Raw genomic sequence first — 20361 nt, 5'->3', positions numbered from 1 at the left:
CTCGCGCGGTGTTAACCCTGTGGGCGTGGCCGCGTGACGTCAGAGCGGCGCTTAGAGCCGGCGGGGGGGAGGGGGAGAAGGGGGGGACAGACCTGTCCGGCCGGGCCATGGCGGAGATCCGGGGTGAGCGGGGCACGGGGCACCCCCGGCCGGGGGGGGATGCGGACAGGGACCACCCCCAGGAATACCCCCAGGAATACCCCCAGGACGATGGGGCGGAGGAACCGTGACCCCTGCCCGCAGCCCGAGCGTGCCGAAATCGCCGTATGATGGTTGAAAATCGCCCCCCTCATACAGTCTGCTTTCTCAAGCCCTTGGTCCCCTATCTCCCTGATGCCCTCTCACCCTGCACTGTGGGCTTTGGCGGTGTCTGGAAGGGATTTGGGTTTTTTTTTCTGTTTCCCGCTAACATTTTACTACTCTCCCGTAGTGTTCCCCCTCTCCTGCGCGGTGCAGAACTATTCCTGGGGCAAAGTGGGCCTGGAGAGCGAGGTAGCCAAGCTGCTGAGCAGTGGTGACCCCCTGGTCCAGATCCAGCCTGACCGGCCCTACGCGGAGGTGAGTGCGTCTGTGTGTCCATGCCGTTCGTGTGTCTGTCACACCCCTGTGTCCCGCCCACCCGGCTGTGGCTCTCACCATCCTGTATCCCATCGGGAGGGGATCCTGACCCGCCCCCCCAGTTGTCGCTCTGAGGGCTGTCCGGGTTGAAGAGGAGAAGCCTGGCGTGATTCAGCCTCCGAGGGAGCTGCCTTGGCTGCATGGATCACCTGTGGGGCCAAGCAGCCTCTAAAAAAGCCCAAGTCATCCGTGTTGGCTGCCCAGCTCAGGGTTCCATCAGTCTGTCTGTGTCTCACAGCTCTGGATGGGCGCACATCCCCGGGGCGATGCCGTCATCCGGGATAACCGCATCCCCCAAAAAACCCTAGGCCAGTGGATTGCTGACAACCCTGCCTGCCTGGGGACAAAGGTGAAGGACACCTTCCAGGGACAGCTGCCCTTCCTCTTCAAGGTGCTCTCAGTCGATACTGCCCTCTCTATCCAGGCACACCCCAACAAGGTAAGGAGAGCCCTGGATGGGCAGCCCAGCGGGATGCTGTGTCCCTGGGGATGTCACCCAGCTTCTCTCCCCCTCTCCAGGAGCTGGCAGCAAAGCTGCACGCCCAGTTTCCTGAGCACTATCCCGATGCCAACCACAAGCCTGAAATGGCCATCGCCCTCACCCCCTTCGAGGGCTTGTGTGGCTTCCGGCCCGTGGAGGAGATTGTCTCCTTCCTCCAGAGTAAGGATGAAGGGTGCAGTCAGACTCCAGGGTGGGGATGGAAGCCATGCTCCCTTGCAGTGGGGTTTGGGGTGGGGATGAGGGATAGGCTCCCCTGGGATGGGGCTCTGGGTGAGGATGGGGGCCGTGCTCCCTCGGGATGCAGTTTGGCGTGGGGATGGGGGTTGTGCTCCCTTAAGATGGAGTTCAGGGTGAGGGCACTGCTCCCCTGGGATGGGGTTTGGGGCGGGGATGGGGGCCATGCTCCTCTAGGATGGGGGTGCTGATTCTGACTGGGGCTGGCCCCTCGTAGACGTCCCCGAGCTGCGGGCGCTGATCGGGGAGGTGGCAGTGGAGCAGCTGGAGCGCAGCGGGAGCGACGACCCCCGTGGTGTCTCGGCCGCTCTCCGTGTGTGCTTCACCCGCCTCATGAAGAGCGAGAAGAAGTTCTTTGTTGACCAGCTGAACATGCTGGTGAAGAGGATCTCCCAGGAAGGTGGGTCCTCGCTGTGGCCCCCAAAACAATTTGGTGGGCTGTGGGTAGGGGAGGGGCCAGGGCACCCCCTGGCTCCCTTCCTATGTTGTGCCTGGTCTCTTCCCACGCAGCAGAGGAAGGGAAGGACACGTCAGGGAGCAATGGGGAACTGCTGCTGCGGCTGCACTCCCAGTACCCAGGAGACATTGGCTGCTTCACCATTTATTTTCTGAACCTGGTAAAGCTGGAGCCAGGGGAGGCCATGTTCCTTGGAGCCAATGAGCCCCATGCCTACCTGCGTGGAGGTGAGTGTCATGGGGGGCTCTTCTAACCCACCATCCCACAAGGACTGGCCACGGGGACATATGGAAGGGCTGGGGTGGGCTGACAGCACTGCCTCCTCCCTGCAGACTGCGTGGAGTGCATGGCATGCTCAGATAACACGGTGCGTGCCGGGCTCACCCCCAAATTCATCGATGTGCTCACCTTGTGTGAGATGCTCAACTACACGCCAGCGCCCAGCAGCTCCAAGATCTTCCCAGCTGTGCAGAGCCAGCTTGATCCCAACGTCTATGTCTATGATCCGCCCGTGCCAGACTTTGCCATCATGAGGATAGAGGTGAGTGGTGACGGGTTGGGGGACACATCTCGGCTGGGCTCCGGGTAGGATGACCCAGTGCTGGCTAGGCTTCACTCACCTTTGTAGTTAGTGCCCCAGTGAGGGGGGAGGGATGCTTGGGGATGTGATGTTTGTCTCTTTATCCCTCCCCTGTTCCCTCTGCCTGAAGCTCATTCACCTTCTCTAGCAGCTCCAGGCAGAGGGAGAACCAGGAACAGAACATTTTGGGTGTCCTCAGCCAAGCTGAGGCCCCTGGGCTTGGGCTGCTGCAGGTGCAGCAAAGGGGTGGGAATGGAGATAACCCCGTCCCAGCTCTCTGTAGAGGAGGAAAGCTGGGGGAGACTCCAGCCACAGTGACATTTTCCTTTGCAGATCCCTGCCTCCATCAAGCTGTACCTCATCTCTGCCATAGACTCTGCCAGCATCTTGCTGGTGATCCAGGGGACAGCTGTGGGCACCTCCACAGCCGCAGCCTCCGAGATGTCTCTGTGTCGTGGCTCCGTGCTCTTCATCTCGGCTAACGAGAGCATCTCCCTCCACCTCTCCTCACCGGATGGGATGCTGCTCTTCCGAGCCTGCTGCCTCCTCTGAGACACTTCTGTCTCCTCCTGGAACACTTCCTCCCCAACACTCCACGTTTGAGTAGATAGAAACTGGTGTCGGCAAAGTCATCTCGCTTGGAAGTTTTCCCTCCATCTATTAAATCCCAAACCCAGCCCTGATGTATAGAAAGAGCAATTCTATAGATCGACTCCTCGGATGTGGCACAGAGCACAGCAGGCTGAGGCTTTCTGCAGCTTCTGGCAGGCTCTTCTAAGCCTGGCTGATGGCAGCCAGTGTTGCCCCTTCCCTGGCTGTAAAAGGGGGTTGTTTGGCAGGTTTATGGAGCGGGAAAGCTTCCGATGCCATGAATAAAGAGGTGATTTTGTCCTCAGTGCAGGGCGGTGTGGTGCAAGGAGCAGGAGGAGGATTGGGGTGGGGGACTGGAGGAAATGCTGGGAGCAGCTCCAGCTGTAACTCTCCCACCACTGGTTGTTACCCCCCCCTCGCTCCTCAGGGGAACAGGAAGTGAGTAAAATGTGATGAGGGAAAACAGATCACTCTGAAATCCCACCAGTCAGGGAAGAAGCCCTCTGGAGCAAGGCTGCTGGGAGGAGCAGGGCACCAACACCCTCCAACTAATGAGATTCAGTTTATTGAGTGCTCCCTTTAACAAGTAAAGTACAAAAGCAAAACCCCAGAAGCAAACAAAACAAACAAACAAACAAAAAACCCCAACAGTTCAGGTCTCTAGACATGAAATATTTAAATAAGGTTTCTGTACTGAAGCAGCTGATTGTCCTCTAGGGTGTAGAGCAGGACCATGGTTTAAGGCAGCTTTTAAGGTTTGCAGCAAAGTCCCCAGGCCCCCACATCCAAACCCTGTGTGGAGCTGGTATGGGGGGGTCTAGGCAGTCCCCCACCTGCATCAAAGCAGCACTGGGGAGAACAGGAACAAGCCATTAGCCCCAAACCCAGCACCTCCTAACTCCTTCCCTTTACACCTCCATGGAGGTGCCAGGCTCTGCCTCTTCTTTCCCACCCCAGCAGGTGAGAGGTCCCATCCAGACCACCAAAATGTCACCATGCCACCTCTCCCTGATATTGCTGAGTGTAAAGAAAAGTCCTGTGGGGTCAGTTGGTCTCTGCCATAAGCAGAATCGTTCAGTCATTGTGTCACCATCCCAGCATGGGACACAGACAGCAACAGCCGTCCCACGGGACAAAGAAAGTGCTGGATTTTGACCTGTTCTTGTGCACCTATTGGATCACACAGGAGAGATTTTCTCCGAAACAACAGGGGCAAGAAGAGGAAGCAACTGGTTTTGGGGGGATGAGATCCAGGTCTTCATCATCGGGGACCTCGTCGAGGTGGTACCCATCCTGCAGCAGCTGCCGGCTCAGGTCCTGGTTCACCTGCTGTGGGAGGACAAAGTGGAGCTCTGTAGGACAGGACACATGTATCCACACCCCGTGGGGTTATGCTTCCAGCCCCTATCCACAATCTTGGGTTGTGAGGGGGACAAGGGAGCACGTGGGGGCCACACGGTCAGAGTCAAACACCTGCACTTGCCTCGGCAGAGGAGTATCCTGAGGAACATCTGGATCCTGGCTCCCCGTCACTAAGAGAAAAAGGAAACAGCTGGCCAGGAAATAACCTTGGGAATAAGCCCTGCGTAACTGCAAGGGATTTGTTAAATTTGGGACGACAGGAGCATTTCACAGAAATTTCACAGAGTATTCTGTGTTGGAAGGGACCCACAAGGATCATTGATAACTCTTAAGTGAATGGCCCATGCAGGGATCAAACCCACAACCTTGGTGTTTATTAGCACCGTGCTCTAAACCAGCTGAGCTCATCTCCATTTCACTGCTCAGAGGTGCTCAAGTGCTCTAAAAGTGACAAGGAAAATCAATCTCCAAAGTAAAGCCAGCTCTGAGCACCCTCCACCAAAAATCCTGGGATAATCACCCAAAAATCCTGGAATATTCACCTGTCTGAGTCGAGGGAGACCAGGTTCTCATCAGCTGTCTGGTTGAGTGCAGTGTAGCCCTTGTTAAACTTCACCGACCTGCCAGAAAGCAGCTGAGTGAGACCAGGACAGATGTTTTCCATGGAAACACATCCATGGAGCTGATGGACTGAGGAGCCAGGGCAGGAATCCCGCTCCTTCCCAGCCAGGTGCTATCCAGGGCCACCACCAGCTAACCCAAATAAATCTACAACACCAAATCATCCCTCAAATAAAAGAGAAAAGCCCTATATTTTATTATACCGGGTGTTCCTGGCCAAACAGAGCCATCAGAATAAGGTCCCAAGCTCTTATTTATAATCCTCTAAATTTCTCAGCCTCCCCAAGGGAAGCGAAAAATACATTTTGGGAACAGAAAAAGGGGATCAGACCTTTTAGGTGCCGATTTCGGGGTGGTGGGTCCCCCCAGCAGCCCCTGCCTTCGCAGAGCTGCCTTCACCAGCTCACGCTGCCTCTCTGAAAGCCAAGCACAGGGACAGAGATAAAAATTCCCATGTGTTCCCCCAAGATCTGTTTTTTGGGTGGTGGGGGTGTTGCAAGTGAGCATGGGGGCAATGCAGTGCTTTCCACAGGCATCACTATGGGATTTTTAATGTTTTGGGGGGGGGGTTTTATAAAGGTTTTATCCCACCAAGGAATAAAAAGGCTGTGGGTAACTCCCGCCCTGGAAGAGAGGTGGAAATAACTCCCGAAATCCCAGCAGAGTCCACCAAGCATCATTTACTCAGCTTGGCCTGAATGGAGGGAGGTTTGCTCATGATGTATGGTCCCCTTTTCTCCACCGTATCCGTCCCCTTGTTCAGCCTCTTGTTTTCAGCCCAAATCAGCTAAAAAAAAAAAAAAAAAAGAGGGAAAGAAGCACACTCAGCATCTCTCCACGGGGATAAAGTAACAGAGTCATCTCATTCATTCCTGGGAGCTCAAGGTCAGCTCCCAGACCAGGAGCAGGGAGAGGAAAAGGAATAAGCAGATCTAGTCGCAGATGAAGGGATTACTTGGGAATGGCGATGCTAAATTAAAAGCACGTGTGGTGACCAGCAGCTCCCGTGCAAGCCCAGCTCCAGCAATACTTGGGAAAACACGTGATGGAGGAGATTTAATGAGCAAGTTCATCAAGTAAAAATATAAGGATAGTTTATTTTAATTTCTCTGCAGGGTTGGAGCCTTCAAGCTTCCCCTTTTATCCAGGTATTGTCAAGGAGAGCCAGCACTCCTAATGGCAAGGGGGGAGAGAAGAGCTCCACAAATATAATAAGTAATGAAGAAAATAGATGGAAAATCAGGAAAGGGCAGAGGAGAGTTGGTGCAGGAGGGATGGGAAATTAAAGGAACAAGGCAGAAGACTTGAGCTGGTGATTGGAGAGCACAGTCAGGATTATCCTCAGTGTCTTAAAACGGAATTAGCGGGGCAGAGCCTTATCGTGGTAATAACCAGGCAGGCAGCAGACCCCCAAATCCCTCTGAATGTGCCATACCCCTCCCTAGAGGGGTGCTGATACACCGTCCTTGCACTGTGCCTCCGTGCATATACCCCCTCTACTCCCATATTGCCCCTCTGTGTATATGCCCCACCCCGTATTCCCCTATAGACATACTCCAGCCCCATACCCACCATGCCCATACCCCATACTGTCCCCCACACACATACCAGCCCCATACCACTCCCATACTGCCCCGTACCTCCCATGCACATACCCCATATAATCTCATGCCCACTCCCCAGCCCCACATGATGCACATACCCCACGCTACCCCACAGACATATTCCAGCCCTATACCACCCACTGCATACCACCGAAACCCGCCATACATGTACCCTACACCGCCTCACGCTCACTCCCAGCCCCACGCCCCACATCACCAGCACCCCCGTACCCCGCCCGTACCGCCGGGCCCCTCCGCCCGCCCGCTCCGCCCGCAGCGGGACCGGGAGCGGGGCCAGTCCCGGCTCCGCCGCCGCACGTCGCCATGGCCGCCTGTGGCCCCGCCCCTCGGACCGCCAGCCAATGGCAGCACGGGGCTGCCGGGACTCAGCCAATGGGAGGCGGGCAGGGGGCGCGCCCCTCTGGTGCGCATGCGTGGTGGGAGCGGGACGGAGCGCGGGATGGGCAGCGAGGGGTCCTGCCCCGCACAGCGCCCGCCGTGCAATGGGGAACGCACCGAACCCTGCCTTCCCGGAACACTCCCCTTTTCTACGGTGAAAATAGTAAGAAATTTCCATTCTCTCCCAGCCCCGACTTCCCCGCCCTCCTCTGGTCCCCCTATCAATCCCCCCTGCCTGTACTAGAACCGAGGCGGAAAATAGGAGCACCATCTGTCCCAGAACAGATCCCCTCCAGTGAGGGCACATCCCTTGCAAACAGGAGCCTCCCACTCACCTCTGAGGCTTTGGACATCATCCCAAGGAAATTCCCCGAGGGCTGGGAGAGCTTGTCCAGTCCTTGCTCTGTCCCTCCCGAAAGCTGCATGTACAGGAGGATCACGATGCCCTCCAGACAGCTCCTTACCTTTCCCAAAGCCAGGTGCCCAGGAAGGCCCCAGACACAGGGGGCCGAGCAAATTATTTGCCAAGCAAATAATGATTTATAAACTCCTAAGAGCACATTCATGGTTTACTTCTTCCTTTTCCCTAGAAACGCAGCAAGAAATAACCACAAGAGCCACCGCCACCATATCAGTCAAACCAGTTTTTCCTTTATTAGGTCCAACTCCACAGCACTTACACTGCGACTCAATAAAGGAAGAAGTTATTTCAGATAAGATTTAAGGTTTGTGTCTCCAGGTGACTGTGTACAATCAGGTAGCATCAGTAAAACGCTTGAGTAATGCACCTGGAACAAAAAAGAACAGAAAATAAAAAAAAGAACCAGAAAAGCCATTTAAGAAGCAGCCAAATATCTCCACAATGTTTCCATGAGGTTTCAAATGGTTTATTTCCATCCCTTTTACCCTCAAAACCCCATCTAACCATCCTCAGCTCAAAAATGCAGGTACTGCATTCCCAGCACAGCTGCTTCAGTACATCCTAGCACCAAGACATGGTATTCCAGGGCAAGGAGGAGGGAAAGGACTTAGAAGATCCAGAATTAAGTACTATTTGCAGCAGGCTGACACATGGTATCTCTATTCTAAGCATAATATTTTAAAAAATAATATGACACGGGTCATCTCCTGAAGAAACCAAGTTAAGAGGCTTCACTTCCATGAGGATTTTTATTTAGGGCTTAATTTTAGTCTGGGATTAGAGCACGTCAGGTCTTGCCCATATTCTGCCTTTGCCAGGAGTTTTGGGGTACAATAGTCCCATGCTAAGAGTCTGGGAAGCAACATCATCCCTTACCAATAAAGTTTATGCCTTGTCCAGGCCCAGTTCCTCTGGAGTGGAGATTCCCAGTTCACTCAAAGTTGGTCTAAGCTCCTGGATAACGTAAGGATAGATTTCCTTGTGAGGTCCTGCCTTGTCCTAAACAAAAAGACAAATAGTGTTATTTCAGCATAGAAAGATTCTTCCATTGGTCTTATGCCTCCAAAATCTCCACACCAGCCACTGCTTGTGGCAGAGCAGAACTGCTGGCTTCTAGGGCTGGCTCCTCTTAACTCCCTGGGAAGGCTGGATTCAAGTTTCAAGGTTTAAGGTGTTTTCCAGGCCCACTCAGCTTTCTGAGTTACTACTCCCAGCCAGCTCAGCACTCAATCCCTTAAGAAGCCAGTAAGCTTTGTGCTCATCATGCAGCCATTGATCACAGCAACAGGAAAGAGTGGTTTCCCCTTGCAGCAGGAAAAAGCCAGGGGAAACTCTCCTGCTGCCAGGCTCTAGCAATGCAAACACAGCAGTTCCACCCACCTTTACAACCTCCAGGATGCGGACAGTGCTGGCAAAGTCATTTAACCGTCTGCAGGCCCTCAGAGCCGCGTCAATGATTTTTGGTTCTGGGACCAGGTCGTAACCCACCAGTGTGTTTATGCCTGTGGAGACAAGAAAACACTAAGAGGAACTTGGAATCAGCTTGCCATGCTGCCAAAAGGAACCCTTTGCTGTCTATTCCTTTTCTCTCCTTTCAAAGGGAAGAGCCCAACACCTAGCCAGCCAGGTGCTGCTGGAACAATCCCTCTGGCTGCAATTATCTGATTATGCAAACACATTTTTAATTCTTAATTGGGGAAGTTTAACAAAACTTGGCAACTCCACAGCAAACAACTGGAGACAACCAGTCAACAGCCTGCAGTCAGTTATGGCCAAGCCACTGGGTCAAAGTCCAAATAAAAATGTGTGTGGTTACACACTACGCTGAGCTCAAATACACTTTCCTTGGAGCAAATGTTTCTCTCCCTCCCGTCCAGGTGCTGAAGTCATGGAATGGTTTGGGTTGGAAGGGACTTCAAATGTCACTTAGCCCACCCACCTTCCACTAGACCAGGTTGCTGGAAGTCCCATCCAACCTGGCCTTAGACACTTGCAGGGATGGGGAGTCCACAAAAAGGCCAAGTAAAGTTGTTATTTCTGGTCACCAAACTTACATTTACTTCAGGTTACTCTTCCCTTTTCCCCAGCGTACCTTTCCTGAGCTCCCAGGCATCAATATCTGGCTTGTTGAAATACGTCACCCAGCGAGCATCGAATTCTTCATCTGACTCTTGTGACCCGTGAGAGTAGCAGCGGGCATGCAGCACAGCTGGATCCAGAAACAAAGGAAGACATTTGGAGCAAAAGGAAAATAACAGTACTTGAGTCCTTACCCAGAGGCCAGAAGCCATAAAATATGGATTTCACTTGCTACAGTCAGTCTGGATCAGTCCTGGATAAGCAGTGGATGGATACAGCTATTAAATACTCTGGTTTGGTTTGTGGTAAAGTGTCTATTTTTTCCACATCAGACTTCCAAAGTGTCCCCAGAGCCTTTGGTCAGAGCAGGATTATTTAACAAGAAAACCTCTCTTAAGGACTGGTTATCCAGAGTTGGTTTTCTGGCATCCCTATATCTGTAAGATACAGGAATTTTCCCTCTTCCCAGAGCCAAGCGAGCTGGAGAAACATAACATCATTCATCACCAAAACTCCATGAGCTCAACTACAAAGGCTCTCAAAAGCAAAGGGATGAGAGATACTTCTTCCAACAGGCTGCTGAAGGGTTGAAGGAGAAAAAAAAAAATGATCACTCTATGTCCATCCAAGATGAAACTCCTGGATCTCAAGGCTGTAATTGCATTAATATTTGATAATTAATCACAAAAGCAGATTGTACCTCAATGCACAAATTAGTCTGATATGATTTATAAATTAATGTCTTCCCCCAACACTGCTCTGTCACAAATTGGGAGGGTTCTTTGATGAAATTGTCTTATTTTACTGCATGAAGGTTGGAACAGTTTTCCAAAGGAACTTAACTAAAGGAACACAAGCCTGGTGCTTCCTTTCCCCACTGCTAATCTCACTCCACTAATATTTGCAGAGGTCGCACACCAGATACGACCTTGGAGCTCAAAGCTCCGCTTTAGGGAAGTCAAATTTAGCTCCTGACTTTTTCTTTCTTAACCCACCATGAACCACTTGTGCTGACCAGCTACAGAGTTTTATTTAAAAGAAGAAACCCCGGCACTGGGTTGTATTTTTGCTGATATCCTTGTCTTCAGTCTCACTAATGACAGACTTCTAAGAAGTCAAATTTGGTTTTTTAACAGAATTTAACATGGTCCAACATTTCAGCCACAATTCTGATTTATGCAATGAAAGCATGAAAATAGTTTTATGTATTTTAGCTAGGGAAAAGCAAATAAGAGGCCAAGCTGGAATTATAATCATCTTTTGCCATTCTGTAGGGAAATTCCCCCTCCTCTCCCCAACTCCAAAACAGACCTTTGACCCTGCTTTCTCTAATAAATCACCTGCACAGCTGAACTCAGAGGAAGAGCACAACTCTGTAAATGCTCCTGCATGCAGGACACTGCTGAAAACCCCCCAGATTTCAGCTGTTTGGGGGTGAAGCCTTGTTTTTCCTAAACAGAAAGAAAATCCTACAGAGAAATAGTCAATCACAGTTTGAGAAAAGCCTAAATTGAAGTGCTCAAATGCCACCTTTAAGTCTTAAAACTAAAGTCTTTCCCTAACCAAACTATTCCCTGGATCCTGAACGAAAATAAAGACCATAAAAATTAGAACTCTGGATTTCCAGGGTGCATTTTTCAGCTGCTGCTACATTTCTTTTCCACCCTATGTTTTCCATATTAATGTTTATATTTTGGGGACTGGGCTCTGAGATTCATTTTCCTCGAATGGGGTCCTTCAAGGTCACTGTCACACACATCACGTGTGTGTGACAGCCAAACCACACCAACCTATCCACAAGGAGATTCCCAACTCAAGGAAGAAGCAAAGGGCATGTACCTTTGCTTTCAAAGGAACACAACAGGCATCAAGAGCCTAAGAAGCCTAAAATCACCTAATATTACACAAAAACACGTTAAAGCTTCTCCCCAAGGGCCCGAATTTGTCAGTTTTCCCTGGTAATGAGCACAGAAGAAAAACATATATTAAAAAAACATTAATTTACTGAAAATTTGGCAGTGAGGAGGAGCCCAGGGATTACAAAGGGAAGGTTTTGCAGCAACACAAACCTCCCTGAAGGCCAAGGGGTCACAGCAGTGTTAAGTGGGGTGTTTGTAACATAAGACCTTGGAAAAGAAGAACTTGGATGGCCACGAGCAGAGGGGGTTCAGCAGCACAAAGGAACAGCGAGCAAAGACTTTTAGTGGATTTAAAAATAACAAAAAAACAAGGGTTTTAAGAAGCACCTAAAAAATCCCTATGCTTATTACTTAAGCGCAGCAAAACGCTCCCTTAAGGCAGCTGTTTAACTCACACGTGCCGCAGCAGAGGCACACACAGGTCCCACGCATTATTAGTGCCTGCTAATTAGCTATTAATTGCAATGCAGAGGTTAATTAGCTATTAATTGCGATGCACGGGCATCGTGTGTTCTCTGCAGTCTCTGTATTCCAGCTCTGCCGCCCTGGCCACCGTCACACCGTGCTGTGTGCGGCTGCTATTCCTCCTCTCCCTATTAACTGGTGTGTTAATGAGGTGTTAATATTATAACTAATCGGGGTGTTAATTAGAGCGGTGACGGCTGGCCCGGAGCTGGAGGGGGCGGTCAGTGCCCCGGTGCTGCGGAGGTCACCGCCGCCCTTCATCAATGTCACCTTGGCAGGGGGCGCGGGGAAAGCGCCGCCACCGCTCCCCGCTGCAGCCCCCGGGGAGGTGCCCGGGCCCCATGTGAGGCCGTACCGGGGGGGGGGTCCCGGTGGCGGCGGAGGGACAGGCGGGGGCGGCCCGCACTAGGCCGCGGGGTCACCGCAAGGACACGCCGGGCTCCGCCGCCTCACACCCCGCCGGGCCGGGATCTCGAGGGCGAACCGGGGCGGGAGAGACGGACGCGTGCGGCCGCTCACCTGCGGGGCCGGCGGGCCGGCGGACGGCGGTGCGAAGGCCGGAGACAGCGCAGCGGCGGAGGAGAGAGGCGGTGGCGGCCAGCATGGCGGCGGGGTGTCAAGGAGGGCGGGAGGCTGCACCGGGGGCACGCCGCTGGCTCCCGCACCGCACCGGGAGAGAAGGACGGAGATGAGGGAAGGCGGAGACTGGCGCAGGCGGGTACAGCCGTGCGGCGGGTACGGAGCGCGGGAGGCCGCGGCGATGGACTGGGGGCGGAACCCGCCGCCATCTTGGGGCGGGGCCGGCCGCCATTTTGTGCGTGAGGGGAGTGGCCTCTGGACCTCTCCCTCCTCACTGAGCCGCCCCTCGAGGGGTTGTTTAGACTCGTTTTTGAGGGGTTCAGGCTCGTTTGTGGTGGGTTTGGGCTGCGAGTGCTGCCTCTTAGCCGAGCCCGCGCAGCCATGGCCCAGTGTAGCCTCCCCGTCCCTGTCACTGGGCACCCGCACGACTCCATCCGTGTGAGGGGAATGGGCTCAGTCCGGCTCTGCTGCCGCATCCAGCAGTTCCCCGGGCTCTCTGGCACTCACGATTGTATCCTTGTCCCCACACCGTGGGGTGCTGCCCTCAGCTACCATCGCACTGCGCCAGCCACTGCACGGGCACAAAATCACCCCGGGAACCATCCCTGGGGCTGTGCCTCAGCAGTGCCACACAAAACCATCGTGATAATTCCACTCGCAATGTCCCCCAGTACCATCATCCTGTTTTAAATGTTCCATTTTTTGGGTTACAGTCATATTTTATTACTTTTTTTAATGTTCTCATGCAGGAAAACCTCATTCCACAGCTAGCAAAGCGAGGAGTGCAAAATTCCAGGGGTGGTCTCCAAGTGTTGCCTCCGAGACTGGAAACTACCTGCTTATTAATTCAAATAAAATAATTTTGCACAGGAACAAGATAAAGAGAAACTAGTGATTTTCAATTTTTTCTCCTCTCTCCTTGGTGGGACCAATTGAGACAGCAGCAGTGGAGACGAAGGGCTGTTAGTGCTCAACTGTATGGCTCCCACAGTCTTTAGGCTCTGATCAAAGGAGTTTATTAATTAATTTTATTAATGATTTCTTGTGCATTTGGGGTAGGAGCCTGTACCCAGTGCTCTCATGTGGGGCGGAGGGTTGAGCCTGAATGGGGTCCGCACGGAGGAGAGGAGCTGGGAAGAGCTGGATGGGACAGAGCCCAGAGCTTTCCCAGCCCCCAAACCACAAAAAATAATCATTAAAAAAATACAGTGGAAATTAACGCTCAAGTGAAGGGAATCAATCTGCAGCAGAGCAGATAAGCAAGAGCCTCTGGCCCAAGGAGCGGCTGCCTGCTGAGGGAGATAGCAAGGTCATTGCCAAACAAAACAGACCCTGCTTCTTCCTCCTCCTCCTCCTCTTCTTTGTTTCCTATTCCCAGCAAAGCAAGCCCTTGACAAAGAGGAGATGCTCGCTGTCCCAAGATAGCAGGAGTGAGGCAGGGAGATAAGGTGGCTTCAGCTGTAGCATCCCCACGGATGGATTTTGGGAAGGTTTCACTCACTAATACCAATTAATTCATTGTGCAGTGCCCCGAGGTGCTGGGCCAAGGGGAACCAGGTGGATTAGAGCTTGTTTGGCATCCCATAACCTATTCCCCAAATCGCCCTGGTCCCTGCTGCGGGGTCTGGAATGGGGGCTTTGCCAGGCGTTGCCATGCCAGCACAGACTGGGGCACACAGCAGACCCTGATGCCATTCTTCCAAGGGGCAGGATTTGGCTGGGTTCCCCTTGTCCTGGCTCAGCAGCAGCCCTCACTGTGCTGATCCATGCTGTGTTCAGCAGCCAAGACAATCCCCCTGTTTTCCCATAGACATATCTCAACTATTTCAAAGAGCTTTTATTTTTCATTCATTTCCCTTTGCCTCCTGGAAGAAGCAGGGAGTTTGCTTCCCAGGGCTTTCCCAGGCTCTGCAGCCAAGCTACAATCTCAAAACCTCCCTGTCCTGCCCTGGGCACTGCATCCAGCCATGACAACCACCCACCCAACACTCCCATTGCCCCCAGCTCCCCAGCTCCAGACCCTCAGGGAGAGCAAAGACTGGAATATGCAATGCAGGTTGCTGTATTTCCTTGTGCTGTTCTACAGGCAGCACAGCACGGCACAGCACAGCACAGCACAGCACAGCACTTGGCTCTGCAGGCGCAGGGAGGGAGTGACCCCCTGCTTGTTTGGGTGTTTTTTTGGGATGAATCATGGCCCCAGAGGACACTGAGCCCAGCATTAATAACCCTGACAGCTCCTCAGCAGTGGGTTTGGTAATGAAGGTTTTATTCCAGTGGGCTTGGGGCAAAACCATCTCTCCTGACAGATGAGGTGTTGCAGTGGGGAGTGGTGTTGGTGTTGGTCCAGGCACCCCACCTCTGGCTCCGTGGGAGTTGCTGCAAGATGTGGCTGCTGGTCGTGGTGTCCCTGGATGGCCACCAGCTCCCCCCCCACACCCTCCCCTGCTTCAATCCATAACCAAGAGCTGGCGGGTTTAACACTTTAACCCTCACCCCAAATCTGCAGACCTCCCACCTGTGGGGATCAGATGGAGCAGCGGCAGCAAGTGGGGACACGTCAGGGAGAGCCTGCAGCCCACCAGTGACCCCAGAATGAGTGTATCTTTCTGCCTCTCCACCTGTCTGATCGGGGTGGGAAGCACTGTGGTCAGTGGTCCAGCTGGCCAGCAGTGGTCCCTGAGCCCCTTGGACTGTCAGGCACCTGTACCTGCAGCTTCTTGGGAAGCAGCTCCTCACGGGGAGGTGGCAGCAGCCGCTTCAGCCCCTTGGTGGAGGATCCCAATGTGTCTTCTCCTGCCTCACCGAGCCCGTGCTGGGGCTCCGGGGGTTGGTAGCCCGTCTGGTTGGGATCCAGGGGGTCTCGGGAGAGCAGGATGCAGATGGAGGGGACGTTTTTGTGGACGGTCAGGTTCTGCGCCGGGCTGTCGGGCAGCAGGTCCTGGTTCTCCCAGACCTCCAGCACAGTTTTGTAGCGTACCTTGGTGACCTGGTGGAGCCCTCCCAGCTTGCGTTTCATGATCTCCACACAGGTGATGGTCTTGGTGACCGCCCTGCCGGAGCCACTGAAGATGATCTGCCGGCTGCCCTTCAGCTCCATCTGGGCCATGGCGAAGTTCATCAGGTTCCTGATCTTGCTGCCCTCCTTCACTTTCATCTCCACCACGTCCGGGGACAGGTCAGGAAAGGGCAGTGGCATCTCTTCCTCCGACGTCCTCACCTTTCGGAAGTTCTCCATCCCGGACTGGGCAATGGGCTTGGCTCTCTCTCCTTCAGCAGCCATCCTTCACCCCTTACCAGTGGGTTCACACAGGCTCCCAGCACCGTGGAACCGTGGCAGGGCTGACCTCACTGCCCTCCAGCCCAGCCCTGCATCCCCACAACCACCAGCCCCTTCCCGTCTGCTCTCCAGGGGCTGGTAGCAGGCTCAGTGGCTGTGCCAGAGCTGTCCTCTGTGAGAAACAGGGCTGCAGGATCCTCTGGGTGCACCCAGTTGCTCCCAGCAGGGATGACAGCTGGCTCCAGCTCTCGGTGATGCTTGGGCTCCTCCGCTCCCACTGCAGTACTCGCTTCTGCTGCTCTTTGCTTCATTCTGGACTTCAGCAGCCCCCAGAGCTGTTCTGTGTAATTAGCAGATCCTCCCCTTCTCCCTCCCCTTCCTCCCCTCCTCCTCCTCCTCCCCTGCTCAACCACCCATCCCAGCACCCAGCTCCTGCCTTCATACCTGACAGGCAAAGGGGAGGGCAGGAAACCCAGCTCCCCGTCCAGAAACAGGGAAATGAAGGGAAAGGAAGGAGAGGAAGGTGGAAGGCAGAGGCAGAAACTCACTCTTGCCTTCATGATGCTCCCAAAGTCCTGCCCCCTTAAAGAGAACCTAGTCCCTTCTCTCTGCGCTTGCTCCTCTGCTTGCTCCCACTGCTAACAGCAAAAGTCACCCTGCCTGCCTGCCTGCCCTGCAGCATTCCCAGAAGGATGAGGAATCCCAGCCATGCTGCGCTCAGACATGGCACAAAGATGCAGCGGGGACTGTGGGAAGTACTTTGGAGCCTGAGCTCAACCCTTATTAGCCATCAGAGAAGCTACTAGGACCTGCAGCCAGGAAAAAGCCAAGCAGATGGCACTGCAGCCAGGCATGCATCAAGTGTGCCAGGGCTCTGCTCCCCCCCCCCCACACACATCCTCAGCCCTGGCTCTGCCCTGCAGGAAAATGTCTCAATTCCCAAAGCTCCGAGGAGCAGATGCTGTGGCAGAGGTGGTTTTCATGGGTGATTTCTCTCCCTCTCCTTCTCCTTCCCTTCCTCTCCCTGCTGCTCTCCCAGTCCCTGAGCCTCGCCATCTCCTCATCCCTGATGCAGAGCTGCCAGCTGTGGGCTTACCAATACATTTACTGTTAGTAAATCCCAGCAGATGCCTATTGCAGGCCAGGAGGTGTCCCCTTCCTGCCCCCAATGCCTTCCCAGGCAGTGGCAGTGTCCCTGCCCCAGGCTGGCCCTTAGCCTGGCCCTGTCACCTGCCTGTCCCCTCCCACCCCACTGGCCAGGGGATCATTGCACAGTGGAAAGACACGCCGAGTATTGACTTGCAGTCAAATCTTATCGGCCTATGCAGGCCCCTGGATTGGTTTCACTTGGAGCAGGGCTTGAAAAAATACATAAATAAATCAATCGATCCCATGCCTGTGGAGGTGATGGCAGGATGTGGCCATCACCACCCGTCCAGGATGAATCTCACATCCCTGTGGTCCCCAAAGCAGCTTTCTGTGTGTACCACGGCCTAAATGGTGGTGGATATGGGACACCCCCGATCCAATCACTGGATTGGGGTCTGGTGGGGGGGTCTGTAGGCAGTGGGATGGGATGGGATCTATGAGCAGTGTGCTGGAACACTCCAGGGGATGCAGAGCATCTTTTCCCACACTCCCTGAGGCCCCTTGGGCACAGAGAGGGAAACTGAGGCAGGGCAGGCAATCCTCCCAGGCCCACCCCCAGCACCAGATCCAGGCTTTGAGCATCCCCAAGTCCTCTCTGGTGCTCTGCAGTAGTGAGCATGCCTATTCCCTGTGCTTCCACCATGGATCCCTCGCTCCTACAAGACAAAACAATGGCATTTTCCCCCCTTTCCTCTTGGCAACTCTTTATGGCATCCTTGCAGATGGCACTTGGTTCCTTTCTCAGGCAGGCAGGGATGGATTAAAGCCCTCAGGGAAATTGCTGCCTTCAAAAGGTGCTAAACCCCTGGGAAAATAATGGGGGAATATTTCAGTGACTGAGAAATCCCTCAAGGTAATTATCCAGGTAACCTAGGAAGGTTACATGGACACCAAGGCCTGACAGCTCCAGGGCTCTGGCCAAGCCAGATGAAACCCTGGTGCTCACTGAACCATCCAGCCCTTTCTTCCTGGCCCAGAACCATCTCCTGCCTCCCATGGCCCATTTTCCATGGCCTTGTGGCACCTTCCCCACCACTGGGTGATGGAAGCAGCAGCAGCTTCTCCTCCACAGCCTCTGACTGCTGCTTACTGAACTCTGCCTATTGCAGCCTCCAAAACAGAGGCAGGTGAGGTGCAATCACGAAAAGGCTTCAGGAGGGTACACTCCCCCCGAGGCCAAGGCTGCATCACATTAATGACAGCCTTATTTTTCCTCTGCAGTGCTTAAAATGTAAATGAAATTCATTATTAGCAACTCCACTGCTAATTACCATCTGAAGCCATTCATTAGCCTGTCAGCTTATTTGTTGGAGGACAACAGAGTGAATGGGTTATTCCAAGTGATGGAATAGCTGAAATGAGCTCAGTGGGGTGGGAGAGGAAAAGCAGGGAGACGGGGACAAAGGCACAGACAACTCCAGCCATGGGGAATCAGGGAAAACAGCTAGGAAAGAGGATGGGGAGTCCTTTCAAATGGAGAAGAGGCAAATAGGAAAGGCAGGAATGGTGAAAAAAAATAGGAGTAAAGGAATTACATCCTGAATATTGTCCATCTGTCCTTCCTGAGCAGCCACGCTGGTCACTCTGGGACCCAGGGAATGGTTTCTTCCTCCCTTTCCCCATTACAGTTTCTCTCTGAGCATCCTGTATCCCAGTGCCATCCCAACACCATCCCAGGAGGGATCCAAATCCCTGCAGCATCCTCTTGCCTGGTCTCAACTCCATAGGAAGTGTGAGCTTGGAAGGGCCATTTGGAAGAGGAGCCAAGAAGAGAGCTGGTGGTGGCAGGGATGAAAAGGGCTGCAGGAGACAGCACAGAGACTAGCCAAACCTGGAAAAGTGGGAAAAAAACCCCAGAAACATATTCCTAATGGAGATCAGGGCAGCTGGAGAGGAACAGTAACCCGAGACTCTGTCCTTCACCTGCCCTCTCTATATTTTCTTTCATCCAACGTGGCCGTGCACAGGAGCAGGACGGAAAGTGGAAGCATCTGATACAAGGAGAGTCTCAGTGCCACCATCCATCTCTGCGTCATATCTGCCCAGCTCAGGTCTCAGCCTCTCATCACGTTGCACTCAGCAGCAGGCTGATGCCAGAACTGATTGTAACCCCGGGAAAGGGGGTACAGATGGACCCCCCGAGATGTCACAGTTACAGGGATTCCCTGTCCCAATCCTAACCAGCATCCTGGAGCTGCTGTTTCACAGGAGCAGCTCCCTGAGGGTGCACCCCAGTCTTCCCAGGGTGCAGGGGCTGTCTCAAGATGCTAGAGGAACCTTTGGAGCATCCCAGGGTGGCACCAGCTCCCTGCTAACTGAGCCCTTATCCCTATAGTAAGCAGAAAATTACAGAGCTCAAGATAATTCTCATTTTAAGAGCCAGACAGTAAAAGAAAAGGGAAAAATCCCTTTTATAAGACAAATCCCTTTGCAGAGCTTCAGCATGATGAGCAGAGAGATGTCATAAGGACCCTGAGAGCAATAATAAACATGAATGGTCTGCACCAGCCACGCTGGGGACTCCTACCCACATCCTGCCTGTGGCACAGGAACTCTATTTAAGCTCAGCCCAGAGGTCTTAGTCCTAGTCTGAGCTGTGCTGGGAATGGTTTCTGGGTCAGCTGCAGCTGCTCTGCTGGACTCTGATCCACAGACTGACCCTAGACTGGGCCTGTGGATTGACTTCAGTGGCTTGAGTTCAGTGGCTTTGAACCTGTTTGTTTGCTGGGAATTTGCTGCTTGATCCAGACTCTTGGTTGGATCCTTCCCAGCCTGCCCTGTTCAGGTAGTGTGGGATGAGCAGGGAGGCTCTTCCCCTGCCCCTCTGTTATCCTCTTGGCTCCCCAGGCATTCCCTGTGAGTGAGGGGAGCACACATCTGTATGAATCCTGAATACCTCTGCTTGGAAAACCTGTGGGCAGACAGGAATGTGGTGATGCTGAGGGCAAGGAGTAGCTCTGCAACTGGACATTCCCAAAGCCTCAGTGGGATGGAAAAGCAGTGGGTGGCCAGAGGCAGCAGAGAAGTGGGGAGGGGGGGGAATTTAGGTGAGAGAAAGCTCAAGAAACAATAAATAAGGGACAAGAAATAAGCCCCAAATCCCCAGGGTGCTCAGCCAGGGGGGCTCTGCAAGGCTTGGAGCAACCCTGTGAGGTCTCACATGTGGGCAAGTAGTGGTGCTTGGCAAGAGTGGGAATCTATGACCTCATCCCCTTCTCCCTTTCCTTCCTTGCTGCCAGGCAGGGGATGGAGCTGGATGCATGGGGGCCCCACTCTCTGCAGGGAACAGCTCAGGGTCCAAGACCCAGAAGGAGGTCAGAGAGGACAGCTGGGCCCCCTGCTACAGGGGTCATCTGTGGCACACTTTTTTTCCTGCTTCCCTCCATTTTACCATCTGTGAAGCAGGCGTTTTCCCTATTTCTGCCAGATTTCCTTCCTTGCATGTCCACAGCAAAGGTGTTCCCCTGCTGAGGGTGTTTGGAGACCAGGGCTCCCTGGTGT

The 20361-nt window shown here is 53.5% G+C and overlaps 4 protein-coding genes across 5 annotated transcripts; 1 reads left to right on the top strand and 3 right to left on the bottom strand.

Moving 5' to 3' along the window:
• On the top strand, window positions 1-3286 carry MPI (mannose phosphate isomerase). The gene is made up of 8 exons (XM_064668505.1): window positions 1-123; window positions 431-558; window positions 857-1057; window positions 1138-1279; window positions 1572-1754; window positions 1865-2038; window positions 2144-2352; window positions 2725-3286. The coding sequence occupies exons 1-8, from the start codon at window positions 108-110 to the stop codon at window positions 2941-2943; spliced, it is 1272 nt and encodes a 423-aa protein (XP_064524575.1). The 5' UTR covers window positions 1-107; the 3' UTR covers window positions 2944-3286.
• A 245-nt stretch (window positions 3287-3531) lies between these two features.
• FAM219B (family with sequence similarity 219 member B) lies at window positions 3532-6916 on the bottom strand. 2 transcript variants are annotated; one of them, XM_064668506.1, is made up of 6 exons: window positions 6812-6916; window positions 5650-5752; window positions 5297-5381; window positions 4887-4964; window positions 4466-4514; window positions 3532-4311 (listed from the first exon to the last, which is right to left on the bottom strand). In XM_064668506.1, exons 1-6 carry the CDS (start codon window positions 6893-6895, stop codon window positions 4153-4155), a joined length of 558 nt encoding a protein of 185 aa, XP_064524576.1. In that variant the 5' UTR covers window positions 6896-6916; the 3' UTR covers window positions 3532-4152. The 2 variants fall into 2 exon arrangements, with proteins under 2 accessions (XP_064524576.1, XP_064524577.1); XM_064668507.1 differs by having other exon boundaries at window positions 4028-4308.
• A 683-nt stretch (window positions 6917-7599) lies between these two features.
• LOC135420737 (cytochrome c oxidase subunit 5A, mitochondrial) lies at window positions 7600-12647 on the bottom strand. The gene is made up of 5 exons (XM_064668501.1): window positions 12372-12647; window positions 9482-9598; window positions 8770-8891; window positions 8266-8388; window positions 7600-7756 (listed from the first exon to the last, which is right to left on the bottom strand). Exons 1-4 carry the CDS (start codon window positions 12454-12456, stop codon window positions 8275-8277), a joined length of 438 nt encoding a protein of 145 aa, XP_064524571.1. The 5' UTR covers window positions 12457-12647; the 3' UTR covers window positions 7600-7756; window positions 8266-8274.
• A 1830-nt stretch (window positions 12648-14477) lies between these two features.
• Window positions 14478-16056, bottom strand: RPP25 (ribonuclease P and MRP subunit p25). The gene has a single exon (XM_064668500.1). It carries the CDS (start codon window positions 15712-15714, stop codon window positions 15082-15084), a length of 633 nt encoding a protein of 210 aa, XP_064524570.1. The 5' UTR covers window positions 15715-16056; the 3' UTR covers window positions 14478-15081.
• Between the last annotated feature and the right edge of the window lie 4305 nt (window positions 16057-20361).

This window comes from Pseudopipra pipra, chromosome 12, assembly GCF_036250125.1.
Source record: "Pseudopipra pipra isolate bDixPip1 chromosome 12, bDixPip1.hap1, whole genome shotgun sequence".
Classification (NCBI taxonomy): domain Eukaryota; kingdom Metazoa; phylum Chordata; class Aves; order Passeriformes; family Pipridae; genus Pseudopipra; species Pseudopipra pipra.
This window is presented reverse-complemented; position numbering and strand designations above follow the sequence as displayed.